The 21,122-nt window shown below is 41.3% G+C and overlaps 1 protein-coding gene across 1 annotated transcript in view; it reads right to left on the bottom strand.

Annotated features, from left to right (window-relative positions):
- Window positions 1–17,599, bottom strand: part of LOC126417575 (zwei Ig domain protein zig-8-like) — a 186,070-nt gene extending 168,471 nt beyond the window's left edge. The window contains exon 1 of the mRNA XM_050085133.1: window positions 16,933–17,599. Coding sequence (XP_049941090.1) covers window positions 16,933–16,996 — 64 coding nt within the window. The 5' untranslated portion in view covers window positions 16,997–17,599. The remainder of the gene's footprint in view (window positions 1–16,932) is intronic.
- Between the last annotated feature and the right edge of the window lie 3,523 nt (window positions 17,600–21,122).

The raw sequence follows: 21,122 nt of genomic DNA, 5'->3' as shown, positions 1-21,122 counted from the left end.
TAGAGAATTCTGTGAACAAGATAACTCCTTGCTATATTAAATATGTAAGTATGTATTTGTATACCATAGTTGGGCCTCCAGTAGGTGCATGAAAACATTAACATGTTCGAATGAAAGGTTGTGTCAAAATTGAAAGCAATCAGTGAAGATTTTTGGGAGATTTAAGACTTTGAACCAATGAACATACAGTACTACATTTTTATTTAGACAACAGATAAATGTACAAGAATGAAGAGGGAGCATTACGAATGGAAGACCAAGAACGAGGTGCTCACATTGAGACGAAGTAAAGCAGTGATTCAGGTTTTCCCCCCAATGCTCAGTCTATCGGAGAAACAATGAGGGGAATAAAATTTTGAACAAGAATGTGATGAATGTTTGGGATGATTTACTGATGATTTGCTACTCTCCCCATGGAGATGAAGGTGACTGAAAGAATCTATTGACTGAAATGAACAGTGTATTGAGCACATACTGTCAATTGAAAGTACACCGGAGAAGGACGAAAGTAAGAATAGCAGAAACGAGAGTAGCGAAAACTTATCAAAATTTCAGACCATGAAATAGATCATGGTCAGGAATTATGCTCCCTAACCAAATAAATGGCGGACGTAGCATGAAGGAAATGAAAGTGAGGTAGCACAGGCAAAGGCAGCATTTCAGGACAAAAGAAGTCTACTAGCAGTTTCAGCAACAGATTCCATAGTTTCTTACAGTGGTCGGCCTAATACTGTTAAGATCGACTGAACATAGTCATCGAATTATTTTCGAACTTGAAATATTGATTTGACAGCACATTTTACCACGAATACTTATAAAAAATAAAGATATATTTACTGAAGTAAAAGTATCCCTTTAATGAAACCAGGTCTGCTGTCATTCGTATACAGTTTCTACGTCGCTTTAAGTACTCGTATATGCTTGAACGATAGACGGTATATTTAGAGATGTCAGTTTCTCTCGATAATTTCGAATTTCACATAGGCTGTATCGACCTGCCGTAGGGCCAACACCGTTGAGACAATTTTAGCTTAATATGCACGGAAAACTTTAAAATTGTTTCCTGGATCTGACTAACATTCAAACTATAGCTTAGCATGGTATACGGCATAACGTGAGAGCTTGTATGCAAGCGATAGTGCTACCGAGCATAGTTCTAGTAATGATCTGTCACACCACTTTAGTTTCTTATAAATCTTAAATGCAGTATGAAGCCCTTTAAAGAGTAAAATAACTGTGAATATACTACGAAAGTGAAAATAACCTACTGTTAAATTTCCTACCATTTGTACAGGATAATCCTGAACTAAGTTGTAAAATAGCATTAGGGGTGAAACAATCACGTCTGAAATGATGTATTAAAAGTCGGACGGCGAGGACCTGCAACACTTAACGGTTGATCTACGGACGCATGTTGTGCTTTGGAACATCAGTGGAACATGTAAGCTGATAGGAAAACGGTTCAGTTTTCCTTCAACCATTAGGTAAATGTACTATGATAGTTGGTATTACGTCTTTCCAAAGTCGATTGCACTTCCTTTTATACAACTCTTAAATAATTACAATATTGCAATTAGCTGTAGACTTTACCTATTTGATTTCTGATATAGCGAATTTACAACGTCTTTCTTGCTGTTATTTTGTTGGCAACGTTTTGTTTGTTATAATATAATATATGCTGTTCCACACACAATTTGTTTCATTTATTTATTGCAACACACGTATTAGGAAATAAATCGAATTAGCGACATCGTTTGTAATGTATTACGACAATCATGTATGATGTTCGTGATGCATGAGCTGCTTCCGTCATTGACCTAAAGTTAGTTACGTGACACTTTTGAATTGGGAGTAAAATTCTCATAATAACAGACGAGTAGAAAAATTCCATTGCTATCAACGAATAAATTAATTTCCAGCATACGTGTAAGCGCTTATGGAAATTCCGAATCGTTCTACATCAACGAAACACTTCTGTTAGCAAAATTTCAATGAATTTTTATTTAACAAGCTGTCGATGATGACTGTCAAACAACACGCAATGAACCAGTAATACGAAGATGGTCCAGGTACACTGTGTGATCAAAAGTATGCAGACTCCTGGCTGAAAATGACTTACAAGTTCATGGTACCCTCCATCGGTAATGCTGGAATTCAGTATGTTGTTGGCCCAGCCTAAGCCTTGATGACAGCTTCCGTTCTCTCAGGCATATGTTCCAAAAGGTGTGGCAAGGTTCTCTGGGGAACGGCAGCCCATTATTCACGGGGTGCTGCTCTGTGGAGATGTGACGATGTCGGTCGGTGAGGCCTGGCACGAAGTCGGCGTTGAAAACATCCCTTAGGTGTTCTATAGGATTCAGGTCAGGACGCAGTGCAAGCAAGTCCATTACAGGGATGTTACTGTCGTGTAACTGCTCCACCACAGGCTGTGCATTATGAACAGAAGCTCGATCGTGTTGAAAGATGCAATCACCATCCCCGAATTGCTCTTCAATAGTGGGAAGCAGGAAGGTGTTTAAATAATCAATGTACCCTGAGCTGTGATAGTACCACGCAAAACAACAAGGGTTACAACCCCCTCCACGAAAGACACGACCGCACCATAACACCACCGCCTCCGAATTTTACTGTTGGCACTGCACACGCTGGCAGATCACGTGATCACATTCACCTAGCTTTCGCCGTACCCACACCCTGACATCGGATCGCCAGATTGTGTACCGTGACTCACCAGTCCACAGAACATTTTTCCACTGTTCAGTCGTCCACACCGAGAGAGGCGTCGTTTGGCATTTACCGGTGTGATGTGTGACTTACGAGCAGCCGTTCGACCATGAAATCCAAGTTTCCTCATCTCCCAACTAACTGTCACAGTACTTGCAGTGGATCCTGATGCAGTTGGGAATTCCTGTTTTGTGGTCTGGATACAAGTCTGTCTATTACAGATTACTACCCTCTTCAACTGTCGGCGGTCTCTGTCAGTCAACAGACGAATTCAGCCTGTATGCTTTTCTGCTACAAGTGTCCACGTTTCACCTAGCGATGTATAGGAGTGTGGAAATCTCGCGTGCAGACGTATGACACAAGTGACTCCCAATCATTTGACCAAATTCGAAGTGCGTGTGTTCCGAGGAGCGCTCTATTCTGCTGTCTTATGATGTCTAATGACTACTGAGGTCGCTGATATGGAATGCGTGGCAGTAGATGGCAGCACAATTCAACTAACATGAGAAGTGTATGTTTCTGGACGTGACCGGGTGCTTTTGATCACATAGTGTAGTTAGCTAAAATTTTAACAGCTGGAACAACTTTTCTGCGAGGGCCCCCAGGGTGCGAGGCCGTCAATGGCTGTCGACGTCGCCGACGCCTAAAGCCACCACTGCAGAAAATCTAACAATAAATCACTATTTAAATATATCGCTCTAAAACTGGCAGTATATTTACAATGTGCACCTGATATTTTTATAGGCCGGTACGTCGATATCGATGGTTTTTTCGGTTTATTATAGCTGATCAGAGTTCTTAAGTATAGATACATCGGATTCCCGAAATTTTTTAAAATCTCAGCTGTCCTAGTTCTCCATGAGATCGAGAAAATAGTAGATACAGGTACCAAGGTAGATGCGTTCCTTGACTTCCGAAAGGCATTCAGTACAGTTGCGCACTGCCTCGTAATGAATAAAATACGAGCGTACTCAACATCAGAGCAACTGTTTGATTGTACTGAAGAATTTCTAGCAAACAGATCTCATATTTACAATCAGCACCTGATAGTTTTATAGACCAGAGGTCGATATCGATCTTTATCTCGATTTATTATGGCTGATCAGAGTTCTGAAATATCGATACGTCGAATTCACGAAATTTTTAAAAATCTCAGCAGTCCTAGTCCTCCACGAGATCGAGAAAACAGCGTACCTCAGTGGAGTAAAGAGCACCATAATTCTTCGCATGATACGTAAAAGGCTTAGTAGACACCGTTGACAGTAGCATGAGGATTTTCGCGGAGCTGTTGCATACATAATAATTGCAATGCTCGACAGTAGAGGCGACATACAGGAAGAGTTTCAGAGGATCCTTACCAGATAGGACTGACGGAGTATATCAAAAAGTTAAAGAAGGGCAGCACGTTATGTATTATTGCGAAACATGGGAGAGAGTGTGACTGAAATGATACAGGATTTGGGCTGGACATCATTAAAACAAAGGCGTTTATCGTTGCCACGGATTCTTATCACAAAATTCAAATAACCAACTGTCTCCTCCGAATATGAAAATATTTTGTTTGACACCGTCCTACATAGGGAGAAACGATGACCACGATAAAATACGGGAAATCACAGCTCGTACGGGAAGATATAGGTGTTCGTTGTTTCCGAGAGCTGTAGGAGATGAGAATAATGCGGAAATCTCAAGGTGGTTCGATGAACCCTGTGCCAGGCACTTAAATATGATTTGCAGAGCATCCATGTTGATACAGAGATAGCTAGCTGCTGCGAATGGCAACTGACCCACAATTAAAGCTGCCGTTACGGACAGTCTTTTGCCGATATGGCGATAAGATAGTGTTACGAGCTATTCTCAAGTACTAAAGTAAAGCCATATGCTCGCACAACATGTTAGTGCAGCCTGAGTTAGACCCGTAGTCTAGGGGTAGCGTCTTGGATTCATAATCAAAAACGTGTTCGGTCCAGGGTTCGATCCCCGCCACTGCGTGAATTTTGATAAATAATCAGCATTGGCGGCCGAAGACTTCCGGCATAAAAAGTCAGCCTCATTCTGCCAACGGCCTCGTCAAAGAGGGCGGAGGAGCGGATAGAGGTTCAGGGCACTCTGTTGTCGTAGGCGTGGGAAATTGCCCCTAAAGGCGGAAGAATCAGCAATGATCAACGACATGAGGATGCAGAAGGCAATGGAAACCACTGCATTAAAACACGTAATGTGTATCCACAGGACATGCGGCCTGTAATTGAAGAAGCGTCATGATGATCTCTCCATTGGAAAAAGATTCCGGAATAGTCCCCCATTCGGATCTCCGGGAGGGGACCGCCAATGGGGAGGTTACCGTGAGAAAAAGATTGAATAATCAACGAAAGGGTAAAAGGCTACGAGTCGGGGCGTGGAATGTCAGAAGCCTGAACGTGGTAGGGAAACTATAAAAACTTAAAAGGGAAATGCAAAGGCGCAATCTAGATATAGTAGGGGTCAGTGAAGTGAAGTGGAAGGAAGACAAGGATTTCTGGTCAGATGAGTATCAGGTAATATCAACAGCAGCAGAAAATGGTATAACAGGTGTAGGATTCGTTATGAATAGGAAGGTACGGCAGAGGCTGTGTTACTGTGAACAGTTCAGTGACCGGGTTGTTATAATCAGAATCGACAGCAGACCAACACCGACAACGATAGTTCAGGTAAACATGCCGACGTCGCAAGCTGAAGATGAACGGATAGAGATAGTGTATGAGGATATTGAAAGGGTAATGCAGTATGTAAAGGGGGACGAAAATCTAATAGTCATGGGCGACTGGAATGCAGTTGTAGGGGAAGGATTAAAATAAAGGTTACAGGAGAATATGGGCTTGGGACGAGGAATGAAAGAGGAGAAAGACTAATTGAGTTCCGCAACAAGTTTCAACTAGTAATAGCGAATATCCTGTTCAAGAATCACAAGAGGAGGTATTTGGAAAAGGCCGGGAGATACGGGAAGATTTCAATTAGATTACATCATGGTCAGACAGAGATTCCGAAATCAGATACTGGATTGTAAGGCGTACCCCGGAGCAGATATAGACTCAGATCACAATATAGTAGTGATGATGAGTAGGCTGAAGTTCAAGACATTAGTCAGGAAGAATCAATACGCAAAGAAGTGGAATAACGACGTACTAAGGAATGACGAGATTCGTTTGAAGTTCTCTAACGCTGTAGATACAGCAATAAGGAATAGCGCAGTAGGCAGTACAGTTGAAGAGGAATGGACATCTCTAAAAAGGGCCATCACAGAAGTTGGGAAGGAAAACGTAGGTACAAAGAAGGTAGCTGCCCAGAAACCATGGGTAACAGAAGAAATACTTCAGTTGATTGACGAAAGTAGGAAGTACAAACATGTTCCGGGAAAATCGGGAATACATAAATACAAGTCGCTGAGGAATGAAATAAATAGGAAGTGCAGGGAAGCTAAGACGAAATGGCTGCAGGAAAAATGTGAAGACATCGAAAAAGATATGATTGTCGGAAGGACTGACTCAGCATACAGGAAAGTCAAAACAACCTTTGATGACATTAAAAGCAACGGTGGTAACATTAAGAGTGCAACGGGAATTCCACTGCTAAATGCAGAGGAGAGAGCAGATAGGTGGAAAGAATACATTGAAAGCCTCTATGAGGGTGAAGATTCGTCTGATGTGATAGAAGAAGAAACAGGAGTCGATTTAGAAGAAATGGGGGATCCAGTATTAGAATCGGAATTTAAAAGAGCTTTGGAGGGCTTACGGTCAAATAAGGCAGAAGGGATAGATAACATTCCATCAGAATTTCTAAAATTATTGGAGGAAGTGGCAACAAAACGACTATTCACGTTGGTGTGTAGAATATATGAGTCTGGCAACATACCATCTGACTTTCGGAAAAGCTTCATCCACACAATTCCGAAGACGGCAAGAACTGACAAGTGCGAAAATTATCGCACAATCAGCTTAACAGTTAGGCATCGAAGTTGCTTACAAGAATAATATACAGAAGAATGGAAAAGAAAATTCAGAATGCGCTAGGTGACGATCAGTTTGCCTTTATGAAAAGTAAAGGGACGAGAGAGGCAATTCTGACGTTACGGCTAATAATGGAAGCAAGGCTAAAGAAAAATAAAGACAATTTCATAGGATTTGTCGACCTGGAAAAAGCGTTCGACAATATAAAATGGTGCAAGCTGTTCGAGATTCTGAAAAAAGTATAGGTAAGCTATACGAAGAGACGGGTCATATACAATATGTACAACAACCAAGAGGGAATAATAAGAGGGGACGATCAAGAACGAAGTGCTCGTAATAAGAAGGGTGTAAGACAAGGCTGTAGCCTTTGGCCCCTACTCTTCAATCTCTACATCGAGGAAGCAATGATGGAAATAAAAGAAAGGTTCAGGAGTGGAATTAAAATACAAGCTGACAGGATATCAATGATACGATTCGCGGATGACATTGCTATCCTGAGTGTAAGTGAAGGACAATTAAATGATCTGTTGAACGGAATGAACAGTCTAATGAGTACACAGTATGGTTTGAGAGTAAATCGGAGAAAGACGAAGGTAATGAGAAGTAGTAGAAATGAGAACAGCGAGAAACTTAACATCATGGTTGATGGTCACGACGTCAATGAAGTTAAGGAATTCTGCTACCTAGGTAGTAAAATAACCAATGACGGACGGAGCAAGGAGGACATCAAAAGCAGACTCGCTATGGCAGAAAAGAGATTTCTGGCCAATCTCTCAAATACCGGCCTTAATTTGAGGAAGAAATTTCTGAGGATGTACGTCTGGAGTACAGCATTGTATGGTAGTGAAACATGGACTGTGGGAAAACCGGAACAGAAGAGAATCAAAGTATTTGAGATGTGGTGCTATAGACGAATGTTGAAAATTAGGTGGACTGATAAGGTAAGGAATGAGTAGGTTCTACGCAGAATCGGAGAGGAAAGGAATATGCGGAATATACTGATAAGGATAAGGGACAGGATGATAGAACATCTGCTAAGACATGAGGGAATGATTTCAATGGTACTAGAGGGAGCTGTAGAGGGCAAAAACTGTAGAGGAAGACTGAGATTGGAATACGTGAAGCAAATAATTGAGCACGTAGGTTGCAAGTGCTACTCTGAGATGAAGAGGTTAGCACAGGAAAGGAATTCGTGGCGGGCCGCATCAAACCAGTCAGTAGACTGATGGCCAAAAAAGAAATAATAAATACATTGCACTGAGTGATTACAGCAGTCTAATAGGTTGAAGTTGATACTAGACGCCACTGTAAGCCAGATCTGTGGGCGATCTAGACCCGAAAGGTGATCAGACTAGCAATAAAACCCATCAAACGTCTGCACTACAGCTACGGCTAATACCCACGCTCTCTTTACGGATATAAGATATTGATAGACAACATACACGAATTCAACGTTTTGAATTGGACATCCGTTTATAGTGAGACCTATTCAACATCTACAATCATACCAGTCTGAACATTGATTATTCCTTCGGAGTACAGCCTCACATAATGTCTCCGACCAATACCTTTACTGCTTTATAACTCTTAAAACTTAACAACACGCGAACAGGCCATGGAGGCCCAACGGTACTGACCCTCAGCTCACAGGCGTTACTGGAGGCGGTTATGGAGGGGCGTGTGCTCAGCACACCGCCCTCCCGACCGTATGTCACTTTATAAGACCGAAGCCACCACTTCTCAATGAAGTAGCTCTCAGTTTGCGTCACAATGGCTAAGAGCACCACGACTGCCAATAGCGCTCGGCAGGCCGGATAATCACCCAATCAATTTCTAGGCCAAACCGACAGCGCTTAACTTCGGTGGTCTGACGTGAACCGGTGTTACCACTGCGCCAAGGCTGTTGGCTTTCTGATACTTAACGGAATGAAAAGACAGAAAGGAAGATTAGGATTTATCTTCATCCTGAACGACGAGTTCATTTTCGGCGGAGCACAATCTTTTTCAAAGGGATCGTTGCGTCAATAAGCTTATATGAGTATTATGTTCAGTTTAAGAGGCAACGATACTCTCGCTTTATTTGTCACTTGCTGTTACCTGCTGCTTCGTTCGCATATCAATACTTTTGTTGTGAAGAGTGACTGTGATCTAGTAAGCTAGTAATACATAGTAGCGTTCAGACGCATGTATAAAGAAAAACATATACAGCGCCGTTATGTAGAATGTGTTTCTGCTATTTTGCTGTATGTCGAATCTGAAAGCATAAATTATATTCTCCAATTTCATTTAAAAAATGCCTCGACTTAATACATTCGTGTAGGAGTAGAGATTCCAAGGGTGTCTCTGGCTCACCTACTATAGATCTGAGATTTCGCCACCAGAGCAGCACATACCAACCGTTTCTCCTTTTCATTTTAATCCGTTATTGTGTCTACATTATTGATAAATCTCCCTGTTATGACTAATCTACGATTAACATAATTAATATATCATAATTAAATTCAGGCTGACGAGACGCCTCCTCGTTCCACATGAAAAGTTTCGTCTCTGATTGTCAAACAGCCTCTAAATGATGCCGTCGTTGTGTCTGCAAGTGTCTTGGAAGTTATAACCTCAGCATCTAAATTCTGACGTGTTTGCAACTGTTCTAATTTCTCTGCAGCTCTTAACGCCGCCTGACGCTGTGCATCTAAGTTCTGGCGGACGTTATATTGCTCTGAGGTCTTTTGGATTCGAGTGACTTTCGCAGCTTGAGCTCTCTTAAAATTATGTGCTATATCAGACTTACAATTGGGAGGCTTACAGTAATAGTTTTAAATGTAGATCTCGGGCTTAGCGTCCCATTTTATTTGTTATATCTCCAACAAACGTCTCCAGCAATTCCAGGTGACGTAGGAACTCAATGTCATAAGCCATGCTCACAGTAACATCGGATTTGCACTGTCACTGGATAATCTACTAACACCGACAGTGGCCGCCCATTGCGCCAGTGCCGTCAGCATACCACTACCGCATACCACATTAAAAATGTTAGTAATGCTCAATAGGTAAGAATTTCTAAAGTAGCCTATGGCGTTCCTCAGACCACACGCCGTGTATTATACAGGTATTCTATTCTAGCTGTCACCCACGGCTGTGCTTGCGTATCAGCAAAATTAAATGAAGTACGCTTATGGCTTTATTGACAAGGGGACCCCGGTTTAGATGTTCTGGAGCTTGTAACGTCTTTTTATTTGACGCAGTGTGGTGACTTGGATATTGTTGATATCAAACTAATGAGGGCAAAGCATACTACCATATGCGAATAGAGGGAAAAAAACCACACAGGTGGGAACTGAACCGCGGAACCCAGTAGCGTGTAAGATCAATGCTAACCAGATCAGAACAAGCTGCTAATGCACGACACTCTGCGGCTAGAAAGTGACGGGTTTGTGGCTGATGTTAGTACGGAAATATGGATGAAACACGTAGAGGATTGTATAAACGTTGCGATCTCTACGTTGAATCGTGTTATGTAGAATATATCAAACAGTAAAAGCATTTTCATAACTATGGTTAAGTGCAAAAGTCAAAAATATAAATAACATTTTCATAGAGTAGTTAATTTTCCGTATTTGGCATCAAATTCTTCAAATAAAAAAATGTGTTTACTACACACTTCCTACAGTAGCTTATGTCTTCCTTCAGCTTTTAAGCTATCTTCATACCAAATTTTATCTAAAAGGTTCAGCGGTTTAGTCGTCAAAACGTAAGAGACAGAGTTAATTTTGCATTTGCAATATTATTACAGGTTATTGACACTTCTTTGGTAAACCGAATTGATAAGTACCACTCGACAAAATGACAAAACACAGTAAGCTCACAGGAAGGATTAACGGCAAACTACTTAGTATAGTATTGTTTTTGAAAGTTGGAGTAGCTTTAAAATACAGTCAGCTTACACGTACTTTTTCTCTCTACATAAATACAGTAATTTTTCTTAATATAACAATCAAATTGAAAAAATCGGCCTTCATTTATCAATATACTGTGGCACTTCTCTTAATTTTAATACGTTATGTCGCTTGGGATACATTTTACGATAATTCGTATTTTTGAATTCCAATTTCTATTGCTCAAGTGTTTGCCATAAGAATAATGAACTTTACTGAATAGGATTCTATTCGGGACAAATCTTCGTACATCGTGCGTATAACGTGTGTCTCATGAAATTAACTAGCTCCAAGGCTCACTGGTAGTGGCCGCTCTGTTTGTACTAATGAAAATATGTGTTCGCGGAATGCTATAACTGAAATGGAGTGTCACAGCAGGTGTGAACAGGTGACACAAGATTTCACACCACATGCAGAGTGCAAAAATTAAAACAAATATCAAAGGATTTTTCCACATGGCGTTACAAGCAATCAAATCAACGCACGTACTTGAAACAACTACATACATTATGTTTAAGAGGTATGTAGGTTGGTGGCATGTTAACTACACAATATTTCAGCAAGGCAACTGCTCGTCATTCTCATGTGCAATTTTCAGAACATCAGCCGTCGCAATGTCGAATACTACTTCAGTTGGTAGAGCCTCAAACAGAACATTTAAAACATTCTTAGGAACTCGTTTCAGTCAGACGGTTCACTCTGTAAGACTTAAGGACCTAAAGACCAATTCTACTGCACATTGTACGTAACAAATAGTCTTCAACAATTCGATACATTATCTGGAACCCAGGAAGATAATAACACACAACATTATTAAATCCGTAACATTATTTTCATGTCGACGAAATATATCTCTTTCATTGTTTTCTTGCATTATATGAAAGTATTAACCAAAGCTGTGTCTCACAAGGTAAATTTTAGAAACAAAATATGGAAGAAGATTGACAACTATGTTGTTATACAGTTTCTCCTGGACTGGTAGGTTGCAATGAATGTTATATTACGTTTTTTTCGTTGAAAAGAGTTACGATGATGGACAAAATTTTTGTTTAAGTATGTATAAATACTTGGAATTTGTAACAATTCATCTTCAGTGTCTATACTTATATACAGATCCTGGGAATTATTATTATTCCATAAATTGTTTCCTGATGTGTTACTGACAGAAGATGTGTTGCTCACGGAAGAATCAGAGCGAAGTTTCTTTATATTCTTAGTACGTCAAGCAGTTTACACGTACTTTAAATAATAGAAAAGAAGCGTAGTCACTATGTCTACAGTTATAGCTCGCTCTTATTACCCAACGAGTATCTGCGTAGAATTTTCTATGACAAACCATTATATTATCTCGTTGATGTCACGAATCAGCCATAAAGAACTGGATATTAGATTCCTTCGCAAACCGAGAAAAGAAGTCAGACGACGGGCTTGTAATATGCAGTATGAAGACAGATGTACGAAGTCAACATTTACACTGTTCTCATTCACTATGTTCACTTTAGTTGAAGCACTATAACGAAGTGATATTAAGACATTAGGAGAAAAATAGATCCTAACAAAAGAAATGTACTTGCCTCATTAGCTCCGGCTTAACTGCAGGGTCAAAAAATGTCATTATTGGGCGAAAAAGAACCTTCGTTTTGAGTCAACTTAGACCAGAGACGCATGGAACGGCATGTTTACGCACAGTATTGTTTACAGAAAGTTCAGAAGTTTACCACGCAGTGGACGCTTCCTTTACCTGTCTAGATATGCAGAGAGAGAGAGAGAGAGAGAGAGAGAGAGAGAGAGAATGGTAATATTGTTCGTTACTGACATTCCCTGTTAGTGAAAGGAAGTTTGACATCAATGTTGCCGAGATCGATGTTCTTAGAAACTGGGCTCCGGCTTGTACGGCAATGAACAGTATGATTTTGAAAGAAAGAACTCAAAACTTACCTATGTTAATTAGGATAAAAGCGTCCAATCCTTAACACACCTCAAAAATTTTCTTAGGCATAGCGGTTGAGTGACCAGAGAAATAATATTTGCAACACTGTCATATTTTCGAATATTGAAATAGTAAGCTATCCTAGACGCAAACAAAAAACGTATGCTTCATCAGTCACTGAAGCTTTACCTTTAGATGGCGGAATAGAATGCGTGACTAATTTTCCAGATCCGCAGGTTACAATTTAAGGACATGTTCTAAGAATGATTTAATGCCCCTTCGACGACTTTGTTAGTAATGACGGGGGAAAAGCTCAGATTGAACACGAAAAAATACGGAAATAGTCGTATCGTTTTCAAAGGAACGAAGCCTTAAAGTTCCTTAATTGTTTCTGGGAAACAAAAGCAAATGCCAAGCTGGGTAACCAGAAGGCGCACATAACCTCTGCCTTCATGAATTCGAATCTATTGTCTTTCTCAACCACTAAACCACTCTCACGAAAGGCACATATCCGAAATTACGGGTTGGCTACTGATATTGTGCCTACACTAGTTTATGTTCGTTCATCAGAGTGAGCACGGTTAACGACATCCATGTGTCCGGAAAGCAGGAGAGCCGATGTATTATAAATGAAGTTAAACTTTCTAAAAGCTGTATACATAACACCACTGGATAGAAGGACATCAAATTACAACTGAATATTATCGGAGAAGGGGGAAAACGTATGGCAGATGAAAAATAAATGGTTACAAAATATAGCAATAGATGGCGCTCTAAGCAATGTAATTTAATAGTGGTCGACTATAAAAGACAAATGAATCATACAACAATGCCAAAAATGTACGTTTGAAGTTAAACCAACTGTGCTACTCAATGCGCATGGGTGCACAGGTGCAATGCTGTTAGTTATGTAAGCCCATCCAACACGGCAAGGTGATATCACATCGGACAGGAAAAGTCGGTTTTTAATTGTCTTTAGGCTCAAAACCGAATAAAAAGCATCAATCACATTGGTTCTTAACTGTCCTGAACCAAAAACCGTATAAAAATCATCAATAAAAATCAAATCGGATAATTAATTTTCGTGTCACTGGTGCAAAACATTTTCAGTATGCTGTTTACCGTTTCCTGCAACAAGTTAAAATCGAGAAACAGTATGTTCCACAACTGATCGACATGTTTCTGGGGTGAAGTTCAGAATGTGTTGCGCAATCCGTGCCTTCAATGCGGCTAAGTCTGCAATCGGAATACTGAACACAATCTTTCAGATAGCCCCACCACCAGAAGTCACACAGATTAACATCATCGGGAAAGCCAGGCTGTTTGGAAGTAGTCACTGATAATTCTAACTTTTCCGAACTGGAGCTTCAGCAGCTACTTAACTGGATTTGCAATGTGCTGAGGTGTGCTATCTTGCATAAAAATGTTTCCATCTACACATCCACGCTGTTGGAGAGCTGGAATGACGTTGTAACGCAATACACACTCACAGTGCTTACCAGTGATGATACAGGTAACAGGACCAGAAGAACCTGTCTCTTCGAAAAAATATGGCCCTATGACAAATGATGCTGTAAACCCGCACCACACAGAGACCTTTTCAGGATGAAGTGGTATTGGTTGATTTTGGTGTGGATTTTCCGTTGCCCAATTTCCACAATTATGTATTTCGATATATCCTCTCAGATGGAAGTGGGCTTCGTCTGTCCACAAAATCTTTTATGGCCAATCATTGTCCACAACCCATGGGAGCAAGAAATTCCAAAGCAAAGGTCTCCCTTGTTGGCAAGTCAACAGGAAGCAACTCGTGCACATGGGTAATTTTGAATGGACAGCAAAGAAGGATGTTTCATAGGATGCTACGCACTGTGCTCACGGGTATGTCCAATGTTTGGCCAGTTCTCCGGGCACTATACGTTTTCACACCACCACTCGTCGCCTCCTGCACTGCTGTGGCCACTGCTTCCACTAACGTCGAATCAATTCGTTTCCGCGATCTAACAGATTGCGCAACAAAAGACCCCAATTTACAGATCATTTTCTCCAGACCCACGGCAGTCATCTAATCACTGCCTTTTTTCAAGCCCTTCAGTGTCCGGAACTTCTGCAGAGTGACGTGTGCACAGTTATCACTCTTGTAACACAGCTTTACAAGCAAAGAGCGATCCTGCATTGAGACAGTCATGGCAAACGTTGCAGACGCGAAAGGAGAAAGAGCCGTGTACCCGTCGTGTTTATACCACCTTCCTTGGGTCGTGAGCAAGACAGGTGTCTTCATTTGCGTATTCTGACTCATACAGCGCATTCTATGATCAATTTTCACAATATTTTTTTTCTTCTGCCATACGGTTTCACCTTTCTCCGATAATATTACGTTGCAATGTGACGTCACTCTGACAAGTGTTGTTATTTGTACCGTTTCGAAAGTTTAACTTTAATTATAATCAGCCCGTATTTGCAGCTTTCTGCTTCACACAACGAGTCTACATAAAATGCCTTCACCACTGTAGTGAGGAAAAAGGCGAAGCTGCTCACATAGACCATGTATTCTCAGAAACTGGTTAAAGCAAGAAATTCGACATTGTTACTTATATGGGTTAGAACTAATCTACTGCCGTTTTACTACGCTAAATTTACTTCATCATGTATGTTATCCTGTAATAATTTATTTACCTATGGAATGAGAGGTCGATACCGCCTAATGGCTAATCGCAGAACGGTATTTGTGAGAGTAATTAACCTGGTGGGAACAACAAGGAACTGGACATAATAAATAGTGACATCATGACCTTCTGGAAAAAATTTGGAAAGATAGTTTTTACGGTATTCCGACCCATCGGAGAGAATATTTAGTAAATGCAGCATTTTAATTAAAATAATTTTTATATTTGTACAGTATAACTAAAGAATATTGCAAGAAATACTATCCACGAAAAAATTACTTCTACAGGCATACTGAGAAAAAGCTACTCCTAAAAGATTAACAAAAACAAATTAAAATCAAATTTTGAGATGAAGGCGACAAGATTATGGAAAGATGCTGAGTAGTGTGGAGTTTTGTGGATTGGTTAAAAGTACAACGAACTGCTTAGTAAGGACTAGAGACAGAGAAGTCACCTCAATCCGAAAAATGAAGAGACTGCTTGGAGGAATACTGTTATTGACCAAGGAGAGAGTTGATTTCTGAGAAAAAAATCATTCCAGCAATACATTGATCTTCCGCTATGCACCGACCTGAGACAGTCATAATTCAGTAAACACACCACCTGGTGGCAAAGTTGCTCCATGCAACAGTGCCAATAACTCTCCAATAAACCATACAGCTCCTTGTGGAAAGAAGAATTAGTAAATGTTCCACAGAAACAGCCGTTATAATTCACGTTCGTGATTTAACTATGAGGCAGTACTATAAAATGTGCTAAAATCAGAGCTGTAACAAAGGAAGGGAGCGCAATCGTTGGCATTGTAAATGTAAATTTAACATTAATAGAAAAATCTCTTTTGTAAAGAAAATTTTAAACAACATGTGACTAGCGCCGAATATACAGTACAAGTCATTTTTTTAAGATTTTATAATCACTATCGATAGTGGAATTAGTAAGAGTGGCTAGGAAAGAGGAGACTACAATTTTGTAGTACGTATTAGAAAGTAATAATTAATTTATACATCATCTATGAAGACAGAGCGGATATAGCAATTATACTATGGCAAGAATTTACATTGCATGTATGAAAATTGTCGTAAAAAATGCCACGAGCGAAACAGGATACTATGAGAAGCAGACTACCCATACGACGATCTCATATAGTTCTGGAGGCTTATATAGGAAACAACAAGGGTAATATAGCACTATAATGTGTTTTCTTCCATACAGACTGCTGGGGTGACTTATTTCTTGTTTTCTAGTTTGAAGTAAAAGTTTTTGTGGGAATATTTTGCACATGGCAATTGCTAAAGCATTAAAACGAAGTAACTGAAAGCTACAGTTGTTACTAACAGTGTTGGAATCATTGAGTGAATCATGATACTACTGTGAATGCAGTAAATATCATTTTCAGTGAACAAATCAGTGAATATACGAGTGAGCTTTTTTCGGTTATAAACGTTAAAGATGCGCCTACGCTAGCGGGACACATCACAAATCATTTCTGCTTACTGTGAAGTAATTTTGTAGGATGAGGTTCCTAATTTCGTGTAATATTAAACAACTGCCAGTGCTGTCATCCACATCCAGTCTTCAGTTATTATCCTGTAACAGTTTAACACAAAGAAAGTTTCGAACGCAAGGAATATCATCAGATTATAACCAATCTGCTGCCAGTAATGTGAGCGCAACTCTACGTACATTTATTCAGCACTCACCATCCAGTGCGGGGGGTAGCACCAGCAGCTGCAGCGTCAGCAACATTAGAAGACGGCTCTCCATGTCTCAACACATATCACAGAGTCAGTGTCACACAAAAAGTCGTTAGGTAGGATATTTTCACACGCAGGCGTTTTTAATAAGGTAGTATTTACGGGAACGAGACGCTTATCGTACGCAAACACATTACGACTTTGGGTTTGTTACCTTCTCTGCCGAATAATAGAAAAAGATGCAGCGTACTATCGTAAACAGATATGATTATCGGCCTACATGTACGCTCAATCACAAGCTGGATAAATTACAAATATATTATCCGCAGTTTTGATACAGTCACTTGACTTTCGTAGAATATAACAGCTGATGTGCATCGTTTGGCTCGTCTACATATACTGTTCATGAAGATATGGGACGTGGAATTTCCTTCAACAGAACTGATACTTTAGTCATAAGTCGTTAGACAAACAGTGTTCGGTCTGTAAAGTGGGCTAAATTTCTTTGAGAAATTGGTCTTAGTACGCAGTTCACTGACAAATCAGCGTTTTTTAAAGTTCATTTTACTATACCAGTTCCGTTTGGAACTATCTGACCGAACGTCACTTGCAATCGGGCAGCGCGGTGTGATGGATCGCGGCGGCCCCAGGACGCGGAGCGTGTGCACGGCGGGTCAGCCTACCTCTCCCACCGCCCGCCTGTCGACGCGACGCCTCGGCCGCAACTGCCGGCTGCCGAACTGCGGCGACGCTCGCCAGCGACCGGCCTGCCCTCTGCCGGGCCGCCTGCGATCCAGCACCTGCTGCACACAACGGGCCCTCGCTTTTCCCTAGGCGGTCGCAAGCACACCTCGAGCACCGAGCACCCAGAGACCATAGTCAGCTCACAGTTACTTAAGGAATATGCAAGAAATAATGCGGGAGGCACCTATTCAGCCAATCTCCAAGCATGTAAAAGAAGCAGACAACCACGGTTGCCAGATCTTCATACCCGCCAGTATAACACATGCCTTTCCCATTTTGATGCATTTTCAGATGGCTAGATATCCTGTGGAATCATTCACTGCGATCGTTTTTATATCTTACAGTTGCGTGGTTAATTGTAAATGTGTTAGTAATTTGTTAGTTATCACTACAGCTTGTTATGTGTTATGTAAAAGCAAAACTGGAGAAAAAATGGCTCAAATGGTTTGTGAAATGATTGGTCAAACTATAAGAAATAAAACACGTCAGATAAATATTTAACGCTCGTTTGAATGATGCACAAAATTATGTACAGCAAATGCGACTTTATGTAATTCGACAGACAAATAACCTCTAAAATTCTAAGCTATACAGTGAACAATAAACTTTCAATTGACGCCTGAAATGGTGTACATCATTTCCATCATAATTAAAAGATGTATCAAATTTATCTCTAATGTATTTTATTTCTTATTTTTACAAAAATTATGCCACAATACGATTGACTGGTTATTTCAAAACTTATTCATTTGAAAACGTTTGTTATTTTAAGTTAAATATCACATCAATGTCAATTTTCATGCACAAACACTACATTTACACAGCTACCAGCAGTTGTTGAAATAGTTCAGATTTCTGTCATATCATAAAGTAAATTTTTTCGTTAGATCCAAATACTTTCAACGAATTAACCCTTTTTCTTTAGCAAAACAGACCTCATTCTGGTTACTTTGATAACCCATCTGTCCAGTTTTTACTCTTCTGTTTACTATGAAAATTCGGACAACAGTCCACTGTGCATAATTTCCTTCAAATCACTTATTAAGTTTTCCTTACACAACTTGATTTCTTTCAGTGGCTTGAATCTTTCTTTATAAAACCAGTTATCACGCTGGTCAAGTCTGATATCCCACTTTTGTGTTTCCTACGCTTCACATGCTACGAAAGTTCTGAAAAAAGTCTATCGTGTAATTTCTACATAGTCTTCACACTTCTCTCTGAAACGCCTGACCAATATTATTGAACAATGACCGAAGCACGTCCGACAAATGTGGTTTAGTGGGAGAGTTTGGTGACGCCGTCTTAGCTGGGCGAATACCGTGCGAAGGTTGGGTCAGGGAAGTAGTTTGCACGTTACGTGCTCTCATCGTCAACAATAGCTACTGACAATGTCACCATTTCATCTGACGTAGAAAAGACGCCAAGCATCGAATTGTCGAGGTAGGTGATTATTTTTAATCTCCACATACGACGGATGGACGAGATCGACGAGTCGACATAGAAGTTTTCTGGGTTTGGTACCGCGTCATAATGTAAAGCTACTGCTGCTATTGAAAAGCCAACGTTTCGGCCACGATTGCAGCGGCCTTCTTCTGGGTCTAATAGTGCGTTCTAGCTATGCAGTGTGCTTTATATTTTGTTGTTAGTGTTCACTGCGCATGCTATTACGTCATAATTTCAAAAAGGTGGTCAGTTTATTGGTCACTTAATGAAGAAGGAGAGGGAACTTTATTTTAATAGGTTATTGCGGTGGAGGGAGAACGTGACCTTTGTTGTCCATTGGCTCTTGTGTTATGTACCATGATTGGTGGCCTCCGTCGAATGAGAAGTATGCTGCTATTGACCAACCGCTGGACGTCGGCCGCGCGGCGGCAGTTACTCGCCGGTAGCGCTCGTGCCTCGTGTTCACAGTGCGGTCTGTTGGGCTCTGATTCCTGGCAGCAGAGATGGGCAAGCCTGAGTCCATCCTCCTTGTTCTTGTCATCGTCGACAAGGCTGTGTTTATCGACTTGTGGCTGTAGCCATTGGCTAAAAACGTTGTGCGTAACCTTTTAAGCTCAGGTGTGATGTTTTGAGCATCACTAAGGCGCTGCGCACGGATAGCCAAAGAGCGGATGACAGAGTTCTTCTGCGCTGGGTGGTGGTAGGATTAGGAGTGCAGATACCTGTCGGTATGTGTAGGATTACGATATACTCTGTGCCCCAGTTTGCCCTCCGTTCTCTTGTACACTTCGACGTCTAGAAATGAGATAGCACCATTCTGTTCTACTTCCAGCGTGAACTGTATCTTCCCGTGCATACTGTTCAGATATTCGTGGAACTTGTGTAGCTCCGTTTCACCATCTCCCCTATCTCCGCTGGCAGCCCTCGGTTCAGCTCCTTTACGACCACGTTGCTGGTTTAGGTACGTTGGACGACACGTTCGCTAATGGCCTCATGGTGAAACGGAGCTACACAAGTTTCACGAATATCTGAACAGTATGCACGGGAAGATACAGTTCACGCTGAAAGTAGAACAGTATGGTGCTATCCCATTTCTAGACGTCGAAGTGTACAAGAGAACGGAGGGCAAACTGGGGCACAGAGTATATCGTAAGCCTATACATACCGACAGGTATCTGCACTCCTAATCCTACCACCACCCAGCGCAGAAGAACTCTGTCATCCGCTCTTTGGCAGTCCGTGCGCAGCGCCTTAGTGATGCTCAAAACATCACACCTGAGCTTAAAAGATTACGCACAACGTTTTTAGCCAATGGCTACAGCCACAAGTCGATAAACACAGCCTTGTCGACGAACACAAGCAAGAAAGATAAGCAGGAAATAGACAAACTACAGCCAACAGTACGCTTACCCTACGTGAAAAACGTTACTGATCCAATAGGCAAACACCTTCGCCGCGGTGGGGTGCAGCCTGTCTTCTATAGTCGTCGTAGGATCCAGGACGTGCTAGGCTCCACCAAGGACAAGGTGGATGCATTACACACTGCAGGTGTTCACAAGGTGGAATGCGAATGTGGAGAGGCATACATCGGCGAGACTGGTAGGCCAATAGCAACGCGCATTCGGGAGCACGAGCGTTATATTCGTCTAGGGCAACACAACAAATCCGCAGTGGCAGAACACCACCATGACTGCGGAGAAGAAATAAAGCCTGTGTGTTGGCCAAGCAGCCAATTATGACGAGACGCAAAATCAGAGAGGCCATCGAAATACTCAAACACCTTAGCAACATGAACAGGGAGGATGGACTCAGGCTTGCCCCATCTTGGCTGCCAGGAATCACAGCCCAACAGACCGCACTGTCGACACGGGGCACGAGCTCTACCGGCGAGTAACTGCCGCCACGCGGCCGACGTCCAGCAGTTGGTAAATAGCAGCATACTTCGCATTCGACGGTGGCCACCAATCATGATACATAACACAAGAGCCAAGGGACAACAGAGGTCACGT

The sequence above is a fragment of the Schistocerca serialis genome, chromosome 1 (assembly GCF_023864345.2).
Source record: "Schistocerca serialis cubense isolate TAMUIC-IGC-003099 chromosome 1, iqSchSeri2.2, whole genome shotgun sequence".
NCBI classification, from domain to species: domain Eukaryota; kingdom Metazoa; phylum Arthropoda; class Insecta; order Orthoptera; family Acrididae; genus Schistocerca; species Schistocerca serialis.
The sequence above is the reverse complement of the archived record's forward strand: the minus strand, read 5'-3'. Positions and strand labels throughout refer to the sequence as shown.